This window comes from Vombatus ursinus, unplaced genomic scaffold, assembly GCF_900497805.2.
Source record: "Vombatus ursinus unplaced genomic scaffold, bare-nosed wombat genome assembly UNPS02014807.1, whole genome shotgun sequence".
NCBI lineage: Eukaryota > Metazoa > Chordata > Mammalia > Diprotodontia > Vombatidae > Vombatus > Vombatus ursinus.
The window spans coordinates 61,729,855-61,754,914 of NW_020954585.1; the positions used below are offsets into that span (position 1 = coordinate 61,729,855).

Sequence of the window (25,060 nt, forward strand, 5' to 3'; positions counted from 1 at the left end):
AATAACACATTCTTCAATGTTCTTCTGTATAGCAATACACTTACACATCATTTTCTTCATGGTGCATATATGTATGTGTACATATATGTACATGGGGTTTTGTATCTTCTTTTTATAATTCAAATCTGATCCCTAGTTTTCCTTCATAGTATACTTTCATATCTTCGGAATGACTGCTCCAAGTTTCTTCCACAGGGCACCTTTTTATTCCCAAATTACAATAAGCAGAACAGTCTTAGTTAAGGCTGAATAGTAGTATTGCCTCATAACTGAATGAATGATAGCTAACACTTATATAGCACTTAATATAGCCAGGCATTGTGTTAAGTGCTTTACAATGATCATCTCATTTGATCCTCACATCAACCTTGGGAGATACCTATTATTACCCCTATTTTACAGATGAGGAAAACAGAGGCAAACAGAAATGAAATGACTTGCCAGGGGGTTACATAGCTTGTAAGTGTCTGGGGCCAGATTTGAGCTCAGGTCTTCCTGACTACGGACCCAGCACTCTCTCTTTTACTTCACCTAGCTACCCACTTTTTATTCCCAAATTATAGTGAGCAGAACAGTCTTAATGAGGTCTATATGGTAGTGTTGCCTCATAACTGAATGAATGATGTTTAATCCATAGGATGTTAGTGCTAGAAAGGAGCCCTCAATTTATAGGTGTGGAGAACAGTGAGTCCATAGAAGTTTCAGTCTCACCTTCAGTTACACAAGTCAGACTTGGATTGTTAAGGAGTATGGAAAGAATCCACCACAATGTGAACCCATGTCTCATCTTGGCCATGTTGTACTTGGGAAGAGGCACACCTCTGTTTGCCCTTCATGAGATTCTACCTAAAAGCCCACTCTCACACATACTTTGGGCAGTAATAATTTATGCTTTATGAGCAGGCACCAGAAAGGGTGTCAGTCACTCAAATTCCACTCCACAAATCCTTATTGAGCAATTATTCTATGTGCATTTAAAGCCTTTCACAACCTGGCTGCAACTTGGTTTTCCAGACTTAAAACATCATTCCCTTCTTGTACTCTTCAGTCCAGCCAAACTGGCCTTCAGGCTTCCCTTCACTCAAGACATTCTATCCCCAGGCTCCATGCCTAGGGTGCACTCCTTCTGTTCTCCCTCTGTCAATCCCTAGTTTCCTTCAAAGTTCAGCTTAAACGTCCCCTCCTACAATGAGGCCTTTCCGGATTCTCTAAACTGCTAGTACTTCCCTCCAAAATTACCATGCATTTATTTTGCATATGTTTTGTTTATATAGACTGACTTTATCTATACAAGCTGTCCCAAAAGTCTTAGTGAATTTTTAAGCTACAACTAGATGGCAAGGTGGATAGAGCACTGGGTCTAGAGTCAGGAAGACCTGAGCTCTGGGCAAGTCACTTAACCTGTTTGCTTTAATCTACTGGAGAAGGAAATGGCAAATCACTCCAGTATCTTAGCCAAGAAAACAGCCCGTACAGTATGGTCCACAGGGTCATGAAGGGTCAGACGTGACAAAACAACAAGAACAACCACAAAAGACTTTTGGGACACCCTGTACTTGGCTGTGGTCATGTTCTCTCCCCACCCCGACCCCACAGAATATAAGCTTCTTGAGGTAAGCAACTGTTTCACTTTTGTCTTTGTATGCCAATGTCTAGTCTGGCACATAGTAGGAGTTTAATAAATGAGAGTAGAATGATAGGCCTAGGGTTTTACTAAATGCTGATAGTGATACTAAAAGAGTATGTGACATGTTCCTTGCCATCAAGAAATAGTGTAGTCTTTTGGGAGAGAGATAAAACCTATGTACATGAAATAATTCGAATAAAACAAACCAATATACAAGAAAGTGCCAAGTGAGGGCAGAGGGAGAAGGCCAGCTGTTGGAATGCTGGCATGAGTGGCCAAAATCTGTATTACAGTGCTTCAGACGTCTTTGTCAAGCATGCAAGTGGCTGTGTTTCTAAACTGTTTTGCAGGGATGTGGACTGACTTTTCCCAGAACCTTTACAAATGGTAAAACAGAACTTAACCCCTTCTTCTTCTTCTTCTCCTTTTTTAATTATCCTTCATCCCTTCTGCCTCCCCTCCCTTGCACTTCCAGCTGTGTTTAATGAGTGGAGAGATCATCCAGATGAATGACAAGATGAGTCTGATCTTCGAGCCAGCAGATTTAGAGCAGGCCTCCCCAGCCACCGTCAGCAGGTAGTTGATCAACTAATGGAACATTAATCCAAAGCTGGGACTGGGGTGGGCAAGTGAGGCAGCCTCAAAGGGCACAACAGAAAGAAGGGGGAAGGTTTAATATTCATGCTACAAAGTTATTTTTATATAAATGCACATGAGAAAATTCTCCCTTCCAAGGCATATACTTTTTATTTTATGATGTCAAATTGCATGTATTACAGCAAAAGCTATAAGCTTGTGGTGGACAGTAATGTACAGAGAGCATAATTTTCAAGCCTTGCCTAGAGTACATAAATAACTTGTCCTTGGTATTGGTTAATCTCAAATAGCAGATAACCCAAAAATTAATGGCCTTGGAGTGAATTATCTGATATGTTCCTTATCCCCGCCAGCAGCTTACCTTCCTAATTATATTTTGCTTTGGTGAATCTTAAAATTAGTCTGTATTCCCAGAATGAACAATAGCAAATGGTGGTGAGAAGGCAGACCAGATGTGCTAGGATTAAAAACTTGCTACAGAAAATCAACAGCTGATAGTTCACAGAAAAAGCCATTAACCTTTTCTTCCAAATCTAGTGATTGATTATCTATATTATTGGTCTTCTCTCCTCCTTCCCCACCTCTGGAACTGCTCCTTTCTATTTCTAACTCTAGGCAAGCCCTCTTCCACATATCCTCTGGGGCTACCAATGGGACAGCCAATGGAATGGGACTCAGCGCTGTTAGGTAGTACATGACTGATTAGGTCAGAGGTGGGGAACCTGCGGCCTCGAGGCCACATGTGGCCCTCTAGGTCCTCAAGTGCGGCCCTTTGACTGAATTCAAACTTCACAGAACAAATCACCTTAATAAAAGGATTTGTTCTATAAAACTTGGACTCAGTCAAAAGGCCACACCCAAGGCCCCAGAAGACCACATGTGGCCTTGAGGCTGCAGGTTCCCCACCCCTGGACTGGGTGATGCTCTGTTTATGCTTGGCAGATGTGGGATGATCTACATGGAACCGCACCAACTGGGCTGGAAGCCCTTGAAGGACTCATACATGGAAACACTGCCCCCCAACCTCACTGAAGAGCACACTGAACTGGTAAGATCTCTAGTTCCCCTTCACTAAAATCTCTACTGGAACATCCCAAATCCTGTCTCAGATACTTACAAGCCTTACCTGCCCTGGACAAGTCACTTAACTTCTGTCAGCCTCAGTTTCCTTATCTGTAAAATGGGGATAAAAACAACACCTACCTCATAAGGTAGATTGTGAGGATTGAATGAAAACAAGCAAACAAACGAATGAATGAATGAATAGATAAATAAATGTGAATATATATTACTTTGGGATGCTAGCTACCATTACAATGTATTGAGCTAGACGCAGAGACAAAAAAAGCAAACTCCCAACCAACTAACCAAACAAACAAACAAAACCAGACCTTGCCTTCAAGGAGCTTCCATTCTGTTAGTTTCATTCTTCCAAAGTTTTCAGCTCTGGACTAAGCTTTTGCTCTCTCAGATACTTAGACTCTGGCCAGGATCACATACATGGTCCCCAGTGCAGGTCTGGGGAGCATAAGCTGAAGGCTCTTGACACCTGAAAACAACAACAGTAAGTGGGAAAAAGTTCCCCTATTTTCATCAAACCAACCAAAATTCATTTGAAATGCCATTAAATGGTACTGAAGAGCATCCAGGTTGTATATTTCCACAAATGTGTCACTCAGCCAGCCTTCTACAGAAGCTGCATTTCATGACTTCATTTTTTATTGGTTGTTGGGAATTTGGAACATGGGACAGGGATTGCTTTTGCTTTTGTTATTGTATCTCCAATGCCTGGCATGGGGGTGGTACATAGCAAGTGCTTATTTTAAATATTTATTGATTGATTAATTGATTTTTCCATAGACACAATACTATGAATCAGGGGTTCTTAATCTGGGAGTTGTGAACTTTTTTTTTTATTTTGATAATTACATTTCAATATAATTGTTTCCTTGTCTCTTTTGTATCCCCAGTACATAGCACAATGCCTGGAACATAGTAGGTACTTAATAATTTCTTGATTTACCCACTTTCACAATCCTAGTATTTTATTTTATGCATTTAAAAACACTCCTCTTAAAAGAGATCCACAGGCTTCATCAGACTGCCAAAGGACCAAGGACACAATTTTTTGGGAGGATTTGAGGCAATTGGGGTTAAGTGACTTGCCTAGGATCACACAGCTAGTAAGTGTCAAGTGTCTGGTCTGAGACCCAGATTCAAACTCAGGTTGTCCTGACTCCAGAACCAGTGCTCTATCCACTTCGCCACCTAGCTGCCCCCAACACAAAAAATTTAAGAATTTCTGCTACAATGGTGCTATAAAAGGTTCTTGGGATAGCCCATAAATATTTGTTTAGCTCATAAGATAGATGTACTTTAGAACTAATAAGAGCTCTGAACCTTGGGCCTAGAAGCCTTCTACTACCCCAGTTCCAAATCCTTCTTAGACAATGGAAGGAGAAGACAGAGCTATAAAGGGAGATTGGGAGATAGGGGAAAGGGAGCTGGTCTTAAGGTCATGGAAGCTTTCTATAGCACTGTGGAGTGGGGAGAAGTCCCATGGTAAGGTGCTAGCTGGGTATAGTCATTCATAGTTATGGGTATTTAACCAGCGTAAAGTTCATAAGTCAAAAACTTCCTGAATTATTGCTGGCTTCTCCTTCAAGGGAAGAGCAGAGTATTCCAGGAGATTTGACCATCTTCAGAAAAATCCAGTCTTTGTTAACATCTTCTAATTATATGAATTTAAATTTTCAGGTTAATGACATGTTCTTGTGGCTAGTCCAGCCCTCCTTAGACTTTATCCATCACCATTGTAAATGTATGGTCCAGACATCACCCATCCATCTTGCCTACTCCATGATGAAGCTATACAACTGTCTGTTTGGTAAATGTTGGTCTCATTCCTTAAGGCAAATAAAGAGTGGTCTGGTATTTCTGCTATACCCCACCCCCTCCACCCTTTTCCTGAGAAATAGCTTAGAGACTCTTAAGATACTGCAGATAAAAAGCCAAATCATAGACAATGTAATTTATACTAGTAAATTGTATTAGGGTTTTTCTTTAAACAAACCAACAAACAAAAAACCTTATTTCATTGATATTTGGGGCATTGAAAAGTAGGAAGAATGGGCAGCTAGGTGGTACAGTGTACAGGGTATAGGGCCTGAAGTCAGGAAGGTTCATCTGTGTATAGGTTCACTATCTGTGTTTATCACCTTTGTTTCTAAATATATTCTTCCCTACTCTCTTAGCCAGCAAGCCATCTTTTCTAACAAAGATTATAAATCAATCATTGTGCCATAATTTTAATCTGGGTTCAGCCTTCAACATCCTAGGTGATTTGGGGCAAGACATACAACATTTCCAGTCAGGCCTCAAGTTTCCTCATGAACACCATTAGATCAAATAGATATTGAGGGGATAAAATGAAATGCTAAATATGAAAAAGCTTTAAAAACAAAGACTGGATAAATGTGAAGTATAGACATGCTTATTTTATGAAAGCTTACTGCTATTCAAAAAAGCCCAGATTCATGGAAAGGATAAATAAGGTGTGATTATTTAAATTACAAAAGGATTAGATTAGTCCTAGGAACTTTTAAGTAAGGAGCCCCTCTAATGCATTTAAACAAGTGCTTCCTTAATCTGTAAACCTCATTCAGTCCATTGAAATCTGATAAAGTAACTTAACACAGTTACATCACTACTGTAGGGATCTGTGATTTTATTGGTCTGATTTTATCCACTAACACAAACTGAAATTTCTCTAGGTTTTAGTTGATGGTCTTCATGAATTGTTGTGTTGGAAAAATTCATCACCCTATGACCTATTTGAAAATGAGCCTCTCTGAGTTTAGCTATGCTGGTCTTTGGATGATGGGCTGTTGTTAGAGTTGTCTTCTAGATCTTTCCATTTTGACAGGACCTGCCAGATTTGGCATTCCATGGATATAGCCTTCAAGAACCCAGGGTCATTACTCCATGAAGAGGCATCAGAGTAGGACTTTAGTGGACAGAAGATATATATTCATTTGAAAAGTTTTATTGGTTGCCATTTTGTCTCAAGATTGTGGACTGGAGCACAAGTCAAATTTGAGTTAATGTCTTGATGGTGTCTAGTCTTCAAAATTTTCTTAAATTAGTCAACTTTTCAAGCTATTTTAGAGCAAAAAGACTGACAAATCCAAAATGCTGAGCTGTTGAGTTGAAACTGTGTATTTCATTTAGTCAAATGTGATTCAATTTTAAAAACTCAGTATACCAGAGCAGCTAGGTGGCACAGTAGATAGAGTTCCAGCCTTGGAGTCAGGAGGACCTGAGTTCAAATGTGGCCTCAGGCACTTGACACTTACTAGCTGTGTGACCCTAGGCAAGTCACTTAATCCCTACTGCCTCCCCCAAAAAAACAAAAACAAAACCAAAAAACCTCAGTATACACACTACTTTCAAGAACACACTCCTTGTGTAAAATAAGGGATGCCTATATATAAGTAATCACTCCTCAAGCTAAACTCTTTCTGCTGCCACTTTTCACCTTGAGAAGAATATGCTGAAAACTAGCTCTTCCATTCCCTTCCCAAATCCATAGATATAAATGTCCAAAGGTTTAGGCATAGATGACACCAAGAAAGCGTGACAGAGGTAAACGCTGTTCCCCTGTATTCAAAAGTTCCTCCCCCATAGTCCCCAAATTTCACCATTTGTTACTCCTTTGACTTCAGTCACTGAAGGCCCCTATCAAAATGTCAGTTTGGCTCTGCATACATTTAATTCAGGCCTATGATGTTCAAAAAAAAAAAAAGGTGAAACAAAAAAAAATTAAGCAGTAAGCCATTATTATTGATTAATATCTCAGCACAAAGGTTTCAGGCAAAAAGACCCTGATCAGGGCAGTGCCCTGGCAAGGGCTGCTCATCTAGAGAGTGTAATAGAAGTGGAGAGGGGAAAGGAGATGGAGGAGAACTGAGAAGTAGCTCAGAACTTTAAAGGGGAAAACAGCAAAAAGGAGGAAGAGGATTAAGGGGGAAGGAAAAAGAACTTTGCCTACTTCTCCATGTTGACAAAGCCTACTCCTTTTCCCAGAAACCCTGATCTCCCAGAGCCTCAGACTTCTGGTTTTGGTCACTTTCTTCAGCTCTCAATCCTCTCATGACTTTCAGGAATGTTAAGGGACAGACAGGTTTGTGGTGCCAATAATGGTTCTAAAGTTCTGGGCTGTTCTTTTTTAGATGAAATCAGAGACGTGAATGACCCAGACTATGAAGGAGAAAACTTGACAAGCCAGCAGATATTCCTCTGGCTTCAAGGCCTCTTCCTCTTTTCTCTGGTGTGGACAGTGGCAGGAACTATCAATGCGGAGAGCAGAAAGAAATTTGATGTTTTTTTCCGCAACCTTCTGATGGGCACAGATGACTCCAGCCCTCGTCCCAAAAGCGTCAGAATCACCAAAAACAACATATTCCCAGAAAAAGGTAACTAGTTTATTGCTCTCTTCTAGTTTGGACCCTGTGTGCCAAGGGAACAAGGCTCCGATGGAGGTTCCAGGATATATAAAAAAGTAAAGTACAATAAGTATAATAATCACAAAGTAGGTGGAGGGAGAAGATTTCATGCTAAAGGGTGGTATCTCCTCTGTGTGACAGCCCTACATGGGGAAAAAAAACTGATGGGATAAAATGAAATGGAAACCAAGGATAACCAAGGCTCTTTTTCTAGATCCCTCCAACAGATATTCTTAGGGTGAAGGATCTGACCTGACCTCAAATAGAGTTGGTTTCTGGGTCTGTCATGAGATCAGATTTGAGAGCTACTTTATGAAATGCTTCTGCCAAATGCAAGGAGAAATGGTGAAGAATTGGGACATGCAGAGATGTCACTGGAACTGCAACTGAATACCTTCAAGATTAGATACTCATTAGCCCACACAGTCTCCCATTTGGGGTCCCCACGCTGATGTGGGGCACTGATAAATTTTGCTGGGGCAAAATGTGCAGTCACTCTACAGAGCCTGCTGTATCTTATGCTTTGGAACTTTGAATAGCCGTAGAACCACTTGTTGAACAAGAGCTGACCTTGGTTTTTCTCACCTGCCAAGGATTTGTTTGTGATTTTAGGCCACTGATTTATCATCTCCTCTGATGATTCTTACTTCTCTCTACAGGGGAAGGGTAAGCAATGTTTTTAGGTCTTGAGGTTGTACGTCTGGTTGCTTTTTTAAAAATTACCTAGGCTAGAAGTATTTAACCTTCTTTCATCATGGACCCCTCTAGAAGTCTGATGAAGCTTATGGACCCTTTCTCAGATGGTTTTTAAATATGTAAAATGAAATACATAGGTTACAAAGGAAGTCAATTATATTGAAATAAAGATAAGATATAATTTTTTTGCCATTCAAGTTCACAGACCCCCTGTAATCTATCCTTGAGGGTCCTAGACCCCAGGTAAAGAACCTCTCCTCTAGGTGCTAGGATGGACACACAACCCAAGAGGGATGAACGATTGCAGTCCTAATGGATCAGTGGCTGGTCCGGTGGCACAGTACAGAAGACACCTCCACATCCCCCGTATAAAGTCAGCTCTATTCTTTTTGACCAGTGGGTTCCCCTAATAAGCCCTAGATGGGTTTGTTTCTTCATTAGTAAATACAAGAGAATGAGTCCCTTTTAAGCTCCCATGGGGTTTTATCACAGAATCTAGAGCTGAAAGGGACCTTGGGTGTACTTAGCCCAGAGGTGTCAATCACCTGCAGGTGTTATGTGGCCCATAGTAGTCCTGAGTGCAGCCTGAACCAGATTGAAATGTAAATGGGAAATATTTAACAAATAAATTAATAAAAAAAGAAATATGTAAACATGTGATTTTCTAAGTCAGTATACTGGGTACAGAGATCTTTATGTATGGCTTTGTGGCCCCCATTTCTACTTGAGTTTGACACCACTGGTCTAGCCCCTCCCTTCCCTTGTCCAGAGGAAGAAGAGGCCCTGGGAGGTAGTGACCAGTCCAGGGTATCGTGCATGTAATAAATAGCAGAACTAGAAATCAAACCTTTACCTATTGACTCCAAGGCAGTTCTCATGGCTTCTATTAAGCAAGGGAGTTAGAGAAGATGAATGTACACTTTGATCCTTATGGTCTTCTCTACTTCTTTGGCCTAGGGAGCATCTATGACTTTTATTTCCTTAAGCATGGCAGTGGACAGTGGAATTTGTGGACAGACTACATCACCAAGGAAGAGCAGATAATCCCAGCTACTGCGAAGGTAAGAGGGGAGCTAATCTTCATGAGAGATGAGATTTCGGAAAAATCTTTCAAGATGAACAGATAATCTCATGTGGCAATCTCAGTGTTATATCAGCAACTATATATCAGCATAATTAAGTATTTTCTCTGTACCTCATAGAATCATTTTGGCTGGGAGGGACCTTCAAGAGGTACATCCCTGTAGCAACGCTATATTAAAATCAATCCAGCCAAAGAGGTATCTGCTTTTTCCTAGAGAAAATCCTGGAGGATGATTTCCTTTTACCTAATGGACATTAGTAAAGACCTAGTTAAGCAGAATACTCAGGGAAAGGGAGGAAAGAACTTTGTTTAATAGGATATTCTACTTTTGTTTGGTCTTAATCATTTTTGAAAATGTTTCTAAAATGTCTATTTCCCTGCCTCAGTAAGCAGAGTCTAGTGAATACAGCCAAATCTCTGTGGGATGATTGAGGACTTTGAAGGGCTTCAGGACCATCATTTTGGATCAAAGATGTAGAGTTTGAAGGAAACTCAGAGACCATCTAGTCTAACCCCATCATTTTATAGATAAAGAAACTGAGGGCCAAAGAGGGCCTGAAGGTCATACAGGGTAGTAAATAGCAGAAAGGGGATTTGAACCCAGATCCTCTGCCTCTGGGACCAGTGCTTTTATCACTGTACCATGCTGATATCTGGAACTGTGAATGGGAGTAGAGAAAGGGACATGAGATTGTGTTGAAATTCATTCTTTGCTTAGGATACACTCTAGTTCTGCCTATGTAGGAGGCGAGTGTGTCCTAGCCAGTCCATGTGTTTGTTTTGGGGGTTTTTTTTTTGTTTTTTTTGCTTTTTTTTGGTGACGAGATTGGGGTTAAGTGACTTGCCCAGGGTCACACAGCAAGTAAGTGTTAAGTGTCTGAGGCTGGTGGTCCATGTGTTTTAAATATATACCTACTATTGGTTTATTTTCTGTGATTTACCTTTTTGTCCTAAAAGGTATGTGTTGAATTTGTACATTGAAATTTTTCTGGATGAAGACTGCCCACTAGTTTTCTCCATATGTGTGGGCAACATTTGAACATTTGTTTTTTGTTTTAATCTCATCACATAATTATCTGAGCCACCAGAATTTACATAAAGCTAAATTCATTGTGGATTCTTAGTATTCTTTATGCCAAATCCCATGCCCCCCAAACCATACCTTTGTCTCCATATTATGAAATCATCTCCTTGGTCTCATCATGGAAGACAGTACTTTTTGAAGTATTCTTAATGCCCTTTGTTTTTTAATTCAATTATTCCTGGATATAACGCCTCCAGCCTCACCCCCATCCCAACTCTCCCTCATACAAAGAAAAACAGTTAAACAAAATCAAATGACAGTGACTGCATCCAACAATCAACATATGCAATGTTCTGTATCAGTAGTTTCCTACTTTTCTACCAAGCAGGGACACTCTCAACGCTTCTCTGAAGAACTTTGGAATTGGTTGCATGACATGGAAGATACTGGCACGGGATTGCCCAGCATGGTGTACTCTCATCAAGGAGGGTACTGTGCTCTATGAGCAAAGCAGAATTGAAGTAGTTCAAAAGAAACATGAGATGTACAGATTTAGAGAATCCATCCCAAATATTCACGTGAATTATTTGTGTCCAAGCCTTCCAAACTTATATTGGTCTGACCAGCCACAGTCAGACACACTATAACTTGCCTCTAATATAGTGATGTCATTTTGGTCTTCTTTGAGAACAAAGGACAACAACCAACCAACCAAGCAGAGGGAGTCATCATCTGTTGTAAGGGATGAAGGTTGGTCATTACAGTCACCCAGGAGTGTGGCACATAGCAGACACAGTAAGCAGATGGCATATTCTGGAGATCCAATTCTCAGAGTGACCTCAAAGAATCCCCTAGGTCATCTATGCATTGACTTTTTTGGGCATCAGGGTTTATACTATGACATGCCAATCTCCATTTAAATCACACCATAATTTGGCACTTGCCTAACTTTCCAGACTCATTTCACATTACTCCCTTATAATGCACTCACCATTTCCAGGCAAACTGGCCTACTAGCTGTTCCATAAACTTGAAATAACATCTCTTTCTGTGCCTTTGCATAGACCATCTCCCATGCCTGGACCTTACTTCATTTCCACACCTCCCACTCCTAAGGTTCATCATGTCATATCCTACAGGGAGCCGTTCCTAACATAGCCTCCCCTTGGTTGTTACTGCTCTAGCCCTCTTGAAATGATTCGTATGTTGTTACCTGTGATTGAGTTACAGCTTTAATCAATCAACAAACCTTTAATAAGCCCTTATCATGTGCCAGGTACTGTGTTAGGTATTCTCAGTCTAGAATTTTTTCTATCACAATTCATGGACTCCCTAAAATGGCAATTGGGAGAATAGATGTTGGGAAGGTAAGAGAAGGAATTATCTCACTCTAATCTATGATCTGAGAAAGACAGATTACCACTTGTAGAGTGGAATAAGTACTCTGAGCTGGAAGGAGATCGGGTTTCCTCTCTTGGCTCTTGACTCATTGCATGTTCCTTGACTTCTCCAGTTTTCAGCTCTACAAAATGGGGAGGATAAAATTCCTAACTCTCAGAGGTAGTGGAAAGGTTATAGGAGATAACATCAATGAAAGTATACTGAGCCCTTTGGGGAAAAAATCACTAGGACTAAGGAGGAAAGTGAATGTTTGCAATGATGATGACTTGAGGCAGCTAGGTGACTCATCGATACAGCACATATCTGGAGTCAGGGAAGACTTGAATTCAAATCTAGCCCCAGACACTTACTAGCTATATGTCCCTGGGCAAGTCGAGTAACCTGTGTCTGCTTCAGTTTCCTCATCTGTAAAATGGAGATAATACTAGCACCAACTTCCTGGGTTATCGCGAAGATAAAATGAAATAATATTTGTAAAGCACTTTTGCAGACATTAAAGTACCATATGAATTCTAGTATTATTTTATGTAACATGCAGTTTTCTTCACTTTCTGATTCTATTCTAGAAACCCTGAACATGACTCCTCCAGATGCCTGCTTTTCCATACCTCTGTCTTTGTAATCTTCTTTCACTTTGAAGCCAACAACCCTAGCCCTTGGTAGGGCCTGCAGATATAACCTTTCTATGTTTGGCACTAAGGTTTACCTTTTCTCTGAATTCTGAACAGGTTTCTGAACTCATCATCCCAACCATGGAAACAGCCCGGCAGTCCTTCTTCCTGAGGGTCTACTTGAACCATGGGATTCCCATGCTCTTTGTGGGTCCTACAGGCACTGGCAAGTCAGCTATCACAAACAACTTCCTGGTCAACCTGCCCAAGAACTTGTTTTTGCCCAACTTCATCAATTTCTCTGCCAGAACCTCAGCCAATCAGACCCAGGACATTATTATGTCAAAGCTGGATCGGCGAAGAAAAGGTCTCTTTGGCCCACCCATGGGGAAAAAAGCTGTGGTATTTGTGGGTAAGTGGTCCCTTCTTTGAGGAGAGGCTGCCTTCCCCTGCCTTCTCTTTCCTTCCATTCTTTCATTAGGCTCCTTTAAAATGAAGTGCTTCCTTAGGAAAAAAACAGTCTAAGAAGAAGGGTCCTTCTCTTTTTCAAAGAAGTAACCAGCTAGATGACTCAGTGAATAGAACTAAAGACTGAGAGTCAAGAAAACCTGAGTTCAAATCCAGCCTCAAACAGTTACTAGCTGTGTGACTCAGGGCAAGTCATTTAACATCTGTCAATCTCAGTGTCCTCATTTGTAAAGTGAAGATAACCATAGCACCTAACTCATGTTGTGAAGATCAAAAGTAAGCATATATTAAGTGCTTTACAAACCTTAAAGCATTATATAAATGCTAGCTATTGCTTTTTTTAAAAACTTTTATTATTAGTGCAGCCTCTTGATAGCTTATGATCATGGGACAGATTCAGGTTGTTACTGTCCCTGCTACCATTTCAGTGTTTCTCAACAACATATAAGTCAGGGAATGTTGCTGTGGGAAAGGAGCAAGGATCCTCTGTGTCAAAAGAGATTGCTCCAAGATGCCTACCTGTTGAAGATAGTTGTAATTTTTGCCTGCTTAGAGTTGCATCACATACTCCTAAAAAAGGATTATGGATTGTCCATTTTCATAGTACTCCTTTATGGTGAATTCTGTGTTATGAGGAAACAATAAGAGACCTATGATAAAGTGGAAAGAATACTAGACAAAGTCAGAGAATCTCATTTCAACTCCCAGCTCTACTCTTTCTACGTCTGTGATCTCAGGCAGGTCATTTCTCCTCTCTGGGCTTCATTTTCCTCATCTGTAAATTGAGGAAGTTGGATTTGGAGGCTCTCAGGGAGGCAGCATGGCGTAGTGGATAGAGTACTTCACTTGCAGTCTGGAAGACCTGGGCTCAAATCCTACCTTCCTGGCTGTATAGTATTTTATCTCTCTGAATCTCAATTTACAATCTGTCAAATGAGGGTGACATACTAGATAGTTTCTTAGTTCTCATTTAGCTCTAGGTCTATAATCCTATGACCTTGTATATAGGTGATGCTCAGTAAGCGCCTAATAAATTAGTCAATTAAAATGACTGTGGGCAACTAGGTGGTGCAGTGGATAGAGTACTGGCTTCAGGAAGACCTGAGTTCAAATGTGACCTCAAACACTTGACATTTACTAGCTGTGTGAACCTGGGTAAGTCACTTAACCCCAAATGCCTCACCAAAAAAGAAGGAAAATGACTGCTTTAGTGCATTCCTACTGAATTTGAACTTATGTTACACATTTGCATAGTCTCATTTTCTGTAGTACTCATTCAGCAACTAATTATTTGCTGTCTTGTGATACCTCAGGGTTTTCTAAAAAAAAAAATCTTTATATTAAAAATGAAATTTAAACCCATTTTTTGTTCTTTAGTAAATACAGAGAGCAGGATATCACCATCTTTTTTCTTTTTCTTTTTTTTTTTTTTTGGTGAGGCAATGAGGGTTAAGTGACTTGCCCAGAGTGACACAGCTAGTTAGTGTTATGTGTCTGAGGCCAGATTTGAACTTAAGTCCTCCTGACTCCAGGGCTGGTGTTTTCTCTACTGCACCACCTAGCTGCCCCCACCATCCTTTTAGAACAAACTTTTAGGTGCCTACTATGTACAAGGCACTGTAAGTGTGTTGGAGATACAAAAGTGAATAAACAACATGGGTCCCTGACTTCAAAGGGTCATAATCTAATAGGGGAGATATGAATTACATTAAGAAATGTCATACAAGGTAGAATGTACCATTCACCTTTCACATATTGAGTTTATTTTATGAGTTGAAAAATTTCTGTGGAATCTTGAGCAAGTCAGAGTATAAAATGAGGAGATTGGACTAAAGGATCTCTTTCAACTCTAAGTCTATGATCCTATGCATTTATGCCTCCCTTTGGGGACAATATCCATAAAGTGGTGGGTTTGGAGTCTGGAAGATCCAAGTTTAAATTCTGCCTCAAATACTTACTAGCTATGTGACCCTGGACAAGTCATTTAACGATCGTGTGCCTCAGACAACTTCCTAGGACTTATTTAAAAGATTTAGAAAGACTGGTAAAGGGAGTTACTAGAACCAGAGTTCCTTATGGTGACCAAATCATAAATCTTTTGCATGTTCTATGTCTTCCCCAATAGACATATAATCTTCTTGAGGGTGATGGCTATGTCTAATACTATTTTGGCTCTCCCACAGCACCTAGCAAAGTGTTATGCATTCATTCAACAGACATATTAAGTGCTCACTGTGTATACAGCACTATGCTAGGCACTAGGGGCAATGCAGTTTTTGTAAGACACAGTATCTGTCCTCATGGAAACTTGTATGGGGCAAAACACAAACTCAGATAATTATAATACCCAAATGTTACTGAATAAGTACATCAGAGAGGTGTAAAACAATATACTAAGTGAGGTTGAGTTGATTCATTTTTATAACCATTTATTTACATCTTTTTGGGGGGAGAGGGAACCCCTTTAATAACACTAAGTAATCACATTAAAAATTACAGAGATCCAAAGGAGAGAGTCAAGAACAAATCCCCAGGTCTTTTTCTTTTCATCCTACTTCCATAACCATGTAACTAAATTGCTTGTTCCTTGACCCCAGCCTGTGCAAAGGGCAAACTAACTGGGCCAGGATTTGAAATGGATACTGGAACACCTGGGATTAGATTCCTCAACTGAGGGTCTCTGCACCCCTAGGCAATAGGGAAAGTAAGCATAAAGCAGAAGGCAGGGATCAGGTCCCCAAACATACTCCTAGCTCCCTCATTAAAGACTAACTGCTTTTCTCAGATGACCTCAACATGCCGGCCAAAGAGATATATGGGGCTCAGCCTCCCATTGAACTCCTGAGGCAGTGGATCGACCATGGCCACTGGTATGACAAGAAGGACACATCCAGGTTGGACATAGTGGATGTACTATTCGTGTCAGCTATGGGTCCACCAGGTGGGGGAAGGAACAACATTACAGGTATGTAAAGGGAAAAAGAAACAAAAAAAAAAAATCTAGCCGTTATTTCAGCATTAGCAGAGCAATGAGACTCTCATGAACAGTTATTTTCCATATTAACCCAGGGCAGAACAAACTAGAAATTTGGGTTAGATATAAAGAAGAATTTCATAACAGAGAATTATGGAACACTAGAATAGCCAATCAAGGAAGACCCGAACCAAGAGGCAGTTGGACTTGACTCCATAGAACCTCAGACTTGGAAGGAACCCCAAAGGCTATCCATACTTAAATAGGAATCTCCTCTACAACAAATTTGACAAGTGATCCTCTGGCCTCTACATGAAGACCTCCAGTGATAAGGAATCCATTATCTCCTATAAGTGGCCCATTCTATTTCTATATATCTCAAATTGTAAATTATTTCCTTCCATGAAGCCTAAACTTGCCTCTTTGCAATCTTCTCTCATTGCTTCTGACTCTGCTTTTTTGGGACCAAGTACACCAAGTCTGATCTTCCATGTTGTATCCCTTCAAATGCTTCAAAGCAGCTCTCCTTCCCTTCTCCTCCCCTTTTCCCAATGTTCTCTTTTTCAAGGTAAACGTTTCTAGTCCTTATTATCAATCCTCATATGGCACAATGTCAAGGCGCTTTACCCTCATGGTTGCTCTACTCTGTGCATTCTCGAGCTCGAGTCCTTCTTAAACTGTGGTATGTCAGAACTGAACATGATACTGAACATGGATCTGACCTAGCACAGAGTACAATGGGTTTGTCTGGTAATGACAATGCCTCTGGTAATGATCACATTAGTATTTTGGCTCCAAGGTCACCATATTGAATCATATTGAACTTGTAGTCCTTATCTTTAAAAAAAAAATGCTCAATAACTACATATCTCTTACCTTGTATATCAAGATAATTTTGGCTCCTGATTATTTTCTAATATGTTTACTATTCCCTCCCATATTTATGTCATCTGAAATTTTGATAGGCATATCATCTATGTCTTTAAGTCATCAAGAAAAATTCTATTTTTTAGTACATGTTTGTGAAGCTCTCTGCTAAAGACTTCTTTCCAATTTGACATAAAACCACCCTTTGTGTCCATTCAATCATTTCTTAATCTAACTGGAACCTAAGGACCTAATTGAACTGTCATCTATCTCATATCTCTCCATTTTTTCAATAAGAATAATATGACAAATTTTGTGAAATGTTTTGCTAAATTCTTGGTAAGCTATTCCCATGATCTACCAGTTTAGTAACTTTGTCACAAGAAAATGAAGTTAAGTTGGCATGACTCATTCTTTTAAAAAATTCATTGTTTTGGTATCTTTTGTTTTTACATATTTTTACATTGTATCCCTTTCCCCTTCCAGAGAACCTTCTCTTACAGCAAAGAATAAAAAAAGAGGAAAAGAAATCAGAAAAGTCTAATATTATATGAGTATTCCACACCATGGCCCCCTACCATTGAGGAGGGCATGAGAGCAAGGATTTGAAGGGATATCACATGGAAGAAGTTTAGACTTTGTCTGGTTGGCCCCAGAAGTGATAAAGATGCCTTCTGATAGTTCTTTCTTTAGGACCAAGTTTAGTCATCATAATTTGGTTTCATTCAGTTTCAATTGTTTTGTTGCTGTTATTTCCATTTACATTGTTATAGTCATCATTTATATTGTTTTCCTGGTTCTTCTCACTTCATTTCCATCAGTTCTTTCTATGCTTTTCTATTTTTATCATATTCATTTCTTACAACACTTTAATATTCTAATACATTCTTGGGCCATGACATTTTTAGCCATTTCCTGGTCAATGGGCATCTACTTTGGTTTCCAGTTCTTTGCTATAAAAAAAAAATGCTGCTATATATATCTTGGCACATGAGGACTCTTTCTTTTCTATCATTGACCTTCTGGAGGTATATGCCTCACAGTGAAATCTCTGGGTCAAAAGGTCTGGACGTTATAATCACCTTCTTTGCATAATTCCAAATTGTTTTCCAGAATGGTTGGATCAATTCACATCTCCACCAACTGTGTATTGGTGTGTCCATCTTTCTATAATCCCTCCAATATTGACTATTCCCATATTTTGTCATCTTTGCCAGTATGTTACTGGGTATGAGATAAAATCTCAATATTGTTTTGATTTACATTTCTCTTATTATTAGTGACTTGGAGTATTCTTTCATATGGTTATTAGTAGTTTGCAGTTCTTCTTTTGAGAACTGTTTGTTCATATCCTTTGATTGCTTATCTGTTGGGGAATGACTGAATGATTTATTCTTGATAAAGCCATTCAAGTTCTTTGTGATTACCATTTCTTTTTTCAGGTATTCACTAACCATCCTTTTAAAATGATCTAAAGTTTGAGTAGGAATTGAAGTAAAGCTTACTCACTTATACATTAAAGACTCCATTTGCTTCTAGTTTTGAAAATCTGGACAACATTTGCTCCAATCCAATCCACACTTTTTCTCTTCTCCATAGTCTTTCAAAGGCCACTGATCATAATTTATCAATCACATAAATTTTTTTGGCATTTTAGGATGTAATCTAATTTCATGACTTGAGCACATCACAGAAAGAAGCTTAGTGTTCTCTTATTATCTCCCAATTTATCTTGGGTATAAATTCCCTAGTAGTTATTTTTGTTCTGTCCTTTCTAGGACAAAGATCATAGACATTATAGGTCTAAGGCTAAAAAGAGAGAGGTAGGCCTCTTCCTGGCTTTGAGACCAGCTTTTTAGCCAGTACAGCAATAGTGTAGGAAAACTTTGGTTCAAGTCTTGCTTCTGATACATAGTGATTGCATGACCTTCCTCAAGTTACTTCACTCCTCAGGACTCTAGTCAGTTCTCTAAAGTTGTAGAAGGTCCATTCTGCATTGGTAGAGGAAAATTCCTCTAACAAAGAAATCATAGCTATGATTACACATATGTTATGCTGCCATGAGAGGTTTATAAACTATTGCTCAAACTCTAGTTCTTCCTTCTGCCCAAGTGGTCTGTAGTATTCTCTGATAACAGTATGGATTTTATTTCTGCCTCCATTTGTTTTAATTCAAGGACTCTCCACCATATTTTTCTGTATTTTCTCAAATGTCTACCTACAATAATAATAATAACAATAACAACAATAATAATAGCTAGCATTTACATAAGCACTCAAAAGTTTGCAAAGCACTTTACAAATATTTTCTCACTTAATCTTCACAACAACTTTGAGAGGTAGGTGCTATTATTATCCTTATTTTGCAGATGAGGAAACTGAGGCTGATGTAAGTAAAGTGATTTGCCAATAGTCACACAGTTAGTAAGTGTCTGAAGCTGGACTTGAACTCAGGCTTTCCTGATTCCAGGTCCTGTGCTCTATCTATCCACTGTACCACCTACCCTCCCCACCTCCACCTATCTATCTTCTTTGGAGGAACAAGGTTTGTGTGTATTGTCATATTCCAGTCATGGATCTTACCCCGCTAAGTATAACTATGAAGTCAAATCTGCCTCCTTACATTGAGATCTCTAGTTCACTTAGCTTATTGTTCAGACTTTGTGCATTTATGGGTAAACTTAAACAATACATGGGTGTATTGTGGACTTCTTTTTTGAGTTTAGTCTCCTGTGAATTTCTGGGTGGCAGTATTGCTATTTTTCTTCCTACTTTATAGTAATTTTCTATGGAATCTAGCTTGGTGGGCAAATATTAGTTGTTCCTCCTCAGTTCTTTTGATTAGATTTTGTAATGTCTTATGTATAGAAAAGAAATGTGTTGGCCCTCTTCCTACTATTGGTGAGGAGTCATTTCCAGGATCTTTTTTCTGTGTAGATACATGAGACTCCAATTTGATAGAGGTTAAAGTTTTGATATTCTGTACTCATTCTAACTCTGAAATGCTGTTTAACAACATACCCATAGAACCCAGTCACAAAATTAGATAAACTTTTTAAGGTAAACTTTGTTAATGGCTAGGAGAATGTCATTTCTGTATTTTATGCCATAGTCCAGATATCCAAATTCTATTCTCAGACATCATCTTCTTAACCAGCTGTTCATTTCCCAAATCTGCCTTTTTCTTCTGAAGTCCATGTCTTTGACACAGTGAAGAAATCATCACCTCTGACCAGAAAGTCTTCAGTTTCTTCTCCAAGATTTAACAATCTTTAACAAAGCTTTCTTAAAAAAAAAAGTTCCTTCTGGTAATGTCATTTGTGTCCATGTTAATCATCACAAGTGGGCCATAATTATCTGGTTCAAAAAGTCTTGGGAGATTCTTGGTCATGTTCCAATATATGTTTCTTGATATATGGTCCCTGAAACATAGCAGACCTCTCTATTGTCATCAGGTTGACAAATAATATTAGAAACACACAGAACATGGGCTGGATGTTCCCACATACCTGGGTTACTCTCTATGCATGCCCATTTTAAGTACGTCTCCCTCAGCTGGGAGACACCAACCTCCACTACTTGTCTTTTCTTCCTCTCATCCGTTTTGGAAGGATTATCTCTCACCTGTGTATCACTATCATCATTCCTTTGTAAGTCAAACATCTATTTTCCACCTCTTCAGAAAGAGCCTCATATCTGTTGCTTAGCTCCAAATAGTTATCCTTTCCACATTGTAATTTTACCTATCGTGGTTTCAGTATATCACGGCTCAGCATAAGACATAAGACGAGAATTTTGGGGGAGTTTTGTAGAAGCTGTGATGACATAGGAAGGTAAGGGTCAAAAAATTTTACATGCTGTGCCCCTAACCCCCTCAATGTGGAAGGAATAACTGTATTTAATGATTCTTCTTCCTTTTCTGTGTCACATTCTCCCAGACCCCTCCACAATCTCTTGCCTCAGTGGTTCAGGATTCTTCCTCTATCTCTTCAATCATGTTTCTTTTTTGTTTTTATATTGGAGCCTTTATTCTGTTGCTTTGCTTGTTTTGGAAGACTTCATTCTTATTAATAACCTGGAGAGTGGAGAGGTTCCTGGAGTTCCCTTGCCTCTCTTCTAGTTGGGAGACTGATCTTTTAGAACTTTTAGAATAGATAACAAAAAAATCACTTAATTATGGCATGAATACAAACATTGCAACCATTATGTAAGTCATTGCAAAATTCTTCCTGCTTTGTATATTTGCTGGAAGTGAGATCCTCAGAGCTTTGTTGTCCTTGCTAGTTAGATTTCCTGGAGAACTTGTGGACTATATGTGTTTGTAATGGGTTTTATTTTTCTTGCCTTTTCAATGGAGGTGGAAGAATTTGGAACTGAAAATAAAATAAAATTGAATTGTCAAATTACTCATTGAAGTCCTCAGCTCCAAAGGTGCCATTTCCCTTCTCACTTCAATAGTGCCTTGATGGCCACACTGTCCTTCTTTTCTTTTGATTTAATAATCCCTTGACTTGCTTTACCAACTTGTTTTATTTACCTTGTTTTTACCAACTTTCTCCTCCTCCTTCTTATTTTTCATCTTCTCCTTAAGGCCTTTTTCTTTTTTATTTCTCTTCCTCCTCTTCTTTTTATTTCTCTTTTCCTCCTCAGGGTCTTCCTTCTAATCTCTCTCTTCTTAGGTCTTTCTACTAGTGTTCCTTTTTCTCAAATTCCCTTTTGACTTGATTTCTTCACTTTCTTGCATTTCCTTAACCCTTCTTCTTTAGTCCATGTCCTTCACATATTTTTCCTCTTTCAGCTTCTCTTCAGAACCTTTCAATTTCCTGTCCTACCACACCAAAAGCAATCACTGCTCTTTTTTTCAGTGGAGAGGGGGCAATTAGGGTTAAGTGACTTGCCCAGGGTCACATAGCTAGTACATGTCTGGGGCCAGATTTGAACTCAAGTCCTCCTGACTCCAAGGCTGGTACTCTATCCACTGCACCACACAGCTGCCCCACTCTCTAGTATTTTTCATAGTTCAAGAACCCTTCAAATCTCCACAGTTCCTTCTTTTTCTTTTTTGGCTCAAGTCTTCTCTTGCTCCATCTTCTACATAACTTTCCCTCACTGAAACTGGAAGCAGATATTTTTTAAATAATAGATGACATATAAGGTTCTTTCCAAATGTAAGATTCAATGTTCTATGCCTTCATGATAGTTTTTGTGTCACGTTGTCCGAAGGAAAAGATATGGAGCAAATAACCTTTCAGGGCCTTTTCTAGACTTGGGTTCTATAAGCACATTGTTAAATATAGGGACAATAAGTAGCATTTCAGAGTTTGCATGAGGCAGGATCTCAAATCTTCAGACTCTATGGAGTCAGGGTTTCATGTATATATCCAGAGAAAAAATTCTGGAAATAACCCTCACATAAGACCTCATTATTTTGGGAGAAATCTCTATTTTCAATATGTATCTTAGAAAGAAATCAAATATTAGACCCTTCTTTGCATTTGGTGGGAGGGGGAACTGGCTCTGTCATTAGGTCCAGAAGTCAGGTATGCGTGTACATGTGTCTCTCTGTTTTTCAGGACGATTCACCCGCCATCTGAATATCATTTCCATCAATGCTTTTGAGGATGAAATTTTGAGCAGAATTTTTAGCTCCATTGTTGACTGGCACTTTGGGAAAGGGTTTGATGTACAGTTCTTAAGGTAAGGAAACCATATATCCTGAAAGAGATTGGGTGGAGAGGATATTGCTTTCCAAATTTTTCACAACATCCACACTGGCTTTGCTGTTTCTCTAAGGTTTGGAAAAATGTTGATTCAAGCAACAATGACTATTTACAAAGCTGCAGTGGAGAATTTCCTGCCAACTCCCTCCAAATCTCATTATGTCTTTAATTTACGAGATTTTTCACGAGTTATTCAAGGGGTATTGCTGTGTCCTCACACCCACTTACAGGTTAGCTTTTGTTTCCATAAATGTTGTCATAAAAATAACTAAATACTACCTTTCCTCAAAGGGTACAATATTAGGTAAATTAGGTGCATGGCTTTATCAAGTTGAACAAATTATTTTTCTGTGTGTTTTCTCTTTCCTAGTAGATTGTGTCTTCAGGGCAGGAAACATGCCTCTTTGAATAAATGAATAGATTCTCAGGATGCTATTGATCATAATTTTATTTGAGATACAGAACACATCTGATGTGTATATACTATGTCAGAGAAGCAAAACTACCAGGAATTACACCTACCATTTTCAGTCTTTATCATTCCTCTTCCATAACCCAGAATTGATGACACTTAGGTGGCTTGGCTGATGTTCAATTAGTATCAAATCTCAGGAAGCCTTCCCAGATTAATCCCCACTACTTTGATCACCGTCTTCAAATATATAGTTACTCAGTGCTTAACTTTATATTTTCAATGTCATATACAGTTGCCTCTTGTTTGACTCTTTTCTGTTTTCTTTCTTTTTTATCATTTACATGACATATCTTTTGATATTAAATTTCTCTTAGCTCCCTCATTAAACAGTAAGCTTCTTAAGGCACAAACTATATCTCTATATGAATCATGTCACTGTACCGATCACAGAGTCTTTTATACCATAATTATTATTGATTAAATAGAGGAAGATGTTACTTGCTTTGTAGTCTCTGCCTCCAAATAATTCAGATACTCACTTTTGGATTTGCAGGATGGAGAAAAACTGATTCGACTCTGGATTCATGAAGTTTATCGAGTCTTCTATGATCGTTTAATTGATCATGAGGACAGACAGCTGTTCTTTGGGATGGTAAAGGAGACAACAGCTAACTGCTTCAAACAGACTGTTGAGAAGGTATGCTAAATTTCATGTAATCTAGTTTGTGAGTAAGTTAATCTCAATGTGCGTCAGGCAACTTGTTCTGAATAGCCTTGATGTAGAACAGGTTCTTCCATTTTGAATTCTCTAAGACTGATGATAGTTGCAGATCCTTTAAGAAGAACACTCATAAAATCCCTAAAAGAATACCCCATCTATGTCCTGTGACTCCTAGAGACTTGCAGCAGAGTTATTGGTTCAGTTCAGAGAATATTTTGATGTTCTGGCTCAGTGAAACAATGGAAAGAACTCTGGATTTGGAATCAAGAGGTTTGGGTTCAAATTCCAGCTCCACTACTTACTAGCCCATGTGACCTTGGGTTAATCACCTGATCTATCTGGGCCTCAGTTTCCTCATATTTATGCAATATGTGTGGTACCCCCTTCTCACAAAATGGGACTCCCAGAATAGCTATCCTAGGTTCCAGGTACTCTCTGAGTTCATACCTTTTCAAAATGATAGCTTATAGGCTTGAAGACATCTATCATGGCCCCAACCCTGGCTGGCCCCAGGCCTTCTCTTCTTCCACTAAACATTCCCATTCTTTATATGAAAAAAAAGAAAAAAAAAATAGCTCATAAACTCCCATAAATGTGTTTGCTTTTCTTTAGCTGGCCAGATGACACAACTGGCTAAAAAAAAAAAAAAAGGCATTTTTAATGAAATAGTACAATAAAAAGATTTGTGATAGAACATTCCTCCCATAAAGAAACACCCCGTCACTAAGGAGAATGAGCAAGCACAGGGCTCACATTTGAGAGATCCACACCTGGGGGATTCATACTTCCAACACTGCCAGGCCCCCAGTGGTTTTTGGTGATATCCTCACACCATTCCACACTGGCCTCAGTGTTTTCACAGGGCGTATTGTTGTGCTAAGTTCACTGACTATGTTCGTCACCAGACTGGGGTGTCGATCTGGGTGGTGCTCCCTGCCACTATCTTCAGATCTCGTTTTTTCAGGGCTAGTCAAACCATCTCAGAGTCAGTCTGCTAGGGTATAGTGAGTGGCTAGACCCTTTACTCCATAAGGGCTGTTTAATCACAGCCATCACACCTAACTAACAAAGGCCAGGCAGAGTTCAAGAGTACTACAGAGTACAATCAGACCAAGATTAGGTCATTCCTTCTTGAATTCTGTGTCTGGACAGAGGCCAAAACTTTCTGCTACAAATAGCTATCTAATTTAGGGTTGAAATTCTTTCATAATCCCAATGTCCTCTCTGGATTAGGTGCAGATGAATTTGAGCCAGAAAAGAAAGGTAGGCTAAAGGAGACAAACTCACTGTTTCCCACCCAACCAACCCACATTCCTATCTTTACTATGTATATTTGTCTGCAGCAAAGACT

General features: G+C 39.3%; 1 protein-coding gene across 1 annotated transcript in view; it reads left to right on the forward strand.

Moving 5' to 3' along the window:
• LOC114052192 (dynein heavy chain 3, axonemal-like) overlaps positions 1–25,060 on the forward strand; it is a 176,229-nt gene that overhangs the window by 118,207 nt on the left and 32,962 nt on the right. Inside the window, exons 37-46 of the mRNA XM_027874669.1 lie at positions 2,103–2,203; positions 3,167–3,272; positions 4,982–5,111; positions 7,456–7,698; positions 9,382–9,485; positions 12,662–12,956; positions 15,798–15,977; positions 22,427–22,550; positions 22,647–22,803; positions 23,542–23,685. Of these exons, the coding sequence (XP_027730470.1) occupies positions 2,103–2,203; positions 3,167–3,272; positions 4,982–5,111; positions 7,456–7,698; positions 9,382–9,485; positions 12,662–12,956; positions 15,798–15,977; positions 22,427–22,550; positions 22,647–22,803; positions 23,542–23,685 (1,584 nt within the window). The remainder of the gene's footprint in view (positions 1–2,102; positions 2,204–3,166; positions 3,273–4,981; positions 5,112–7,455; positions 7,699–9,381; positions 9,486–12,661; positions 12,957–15,797; positions 15,978–22,426; positions 22,551–22,646; positions 22,804–23,541; positions 23,686–25,060) is intronic.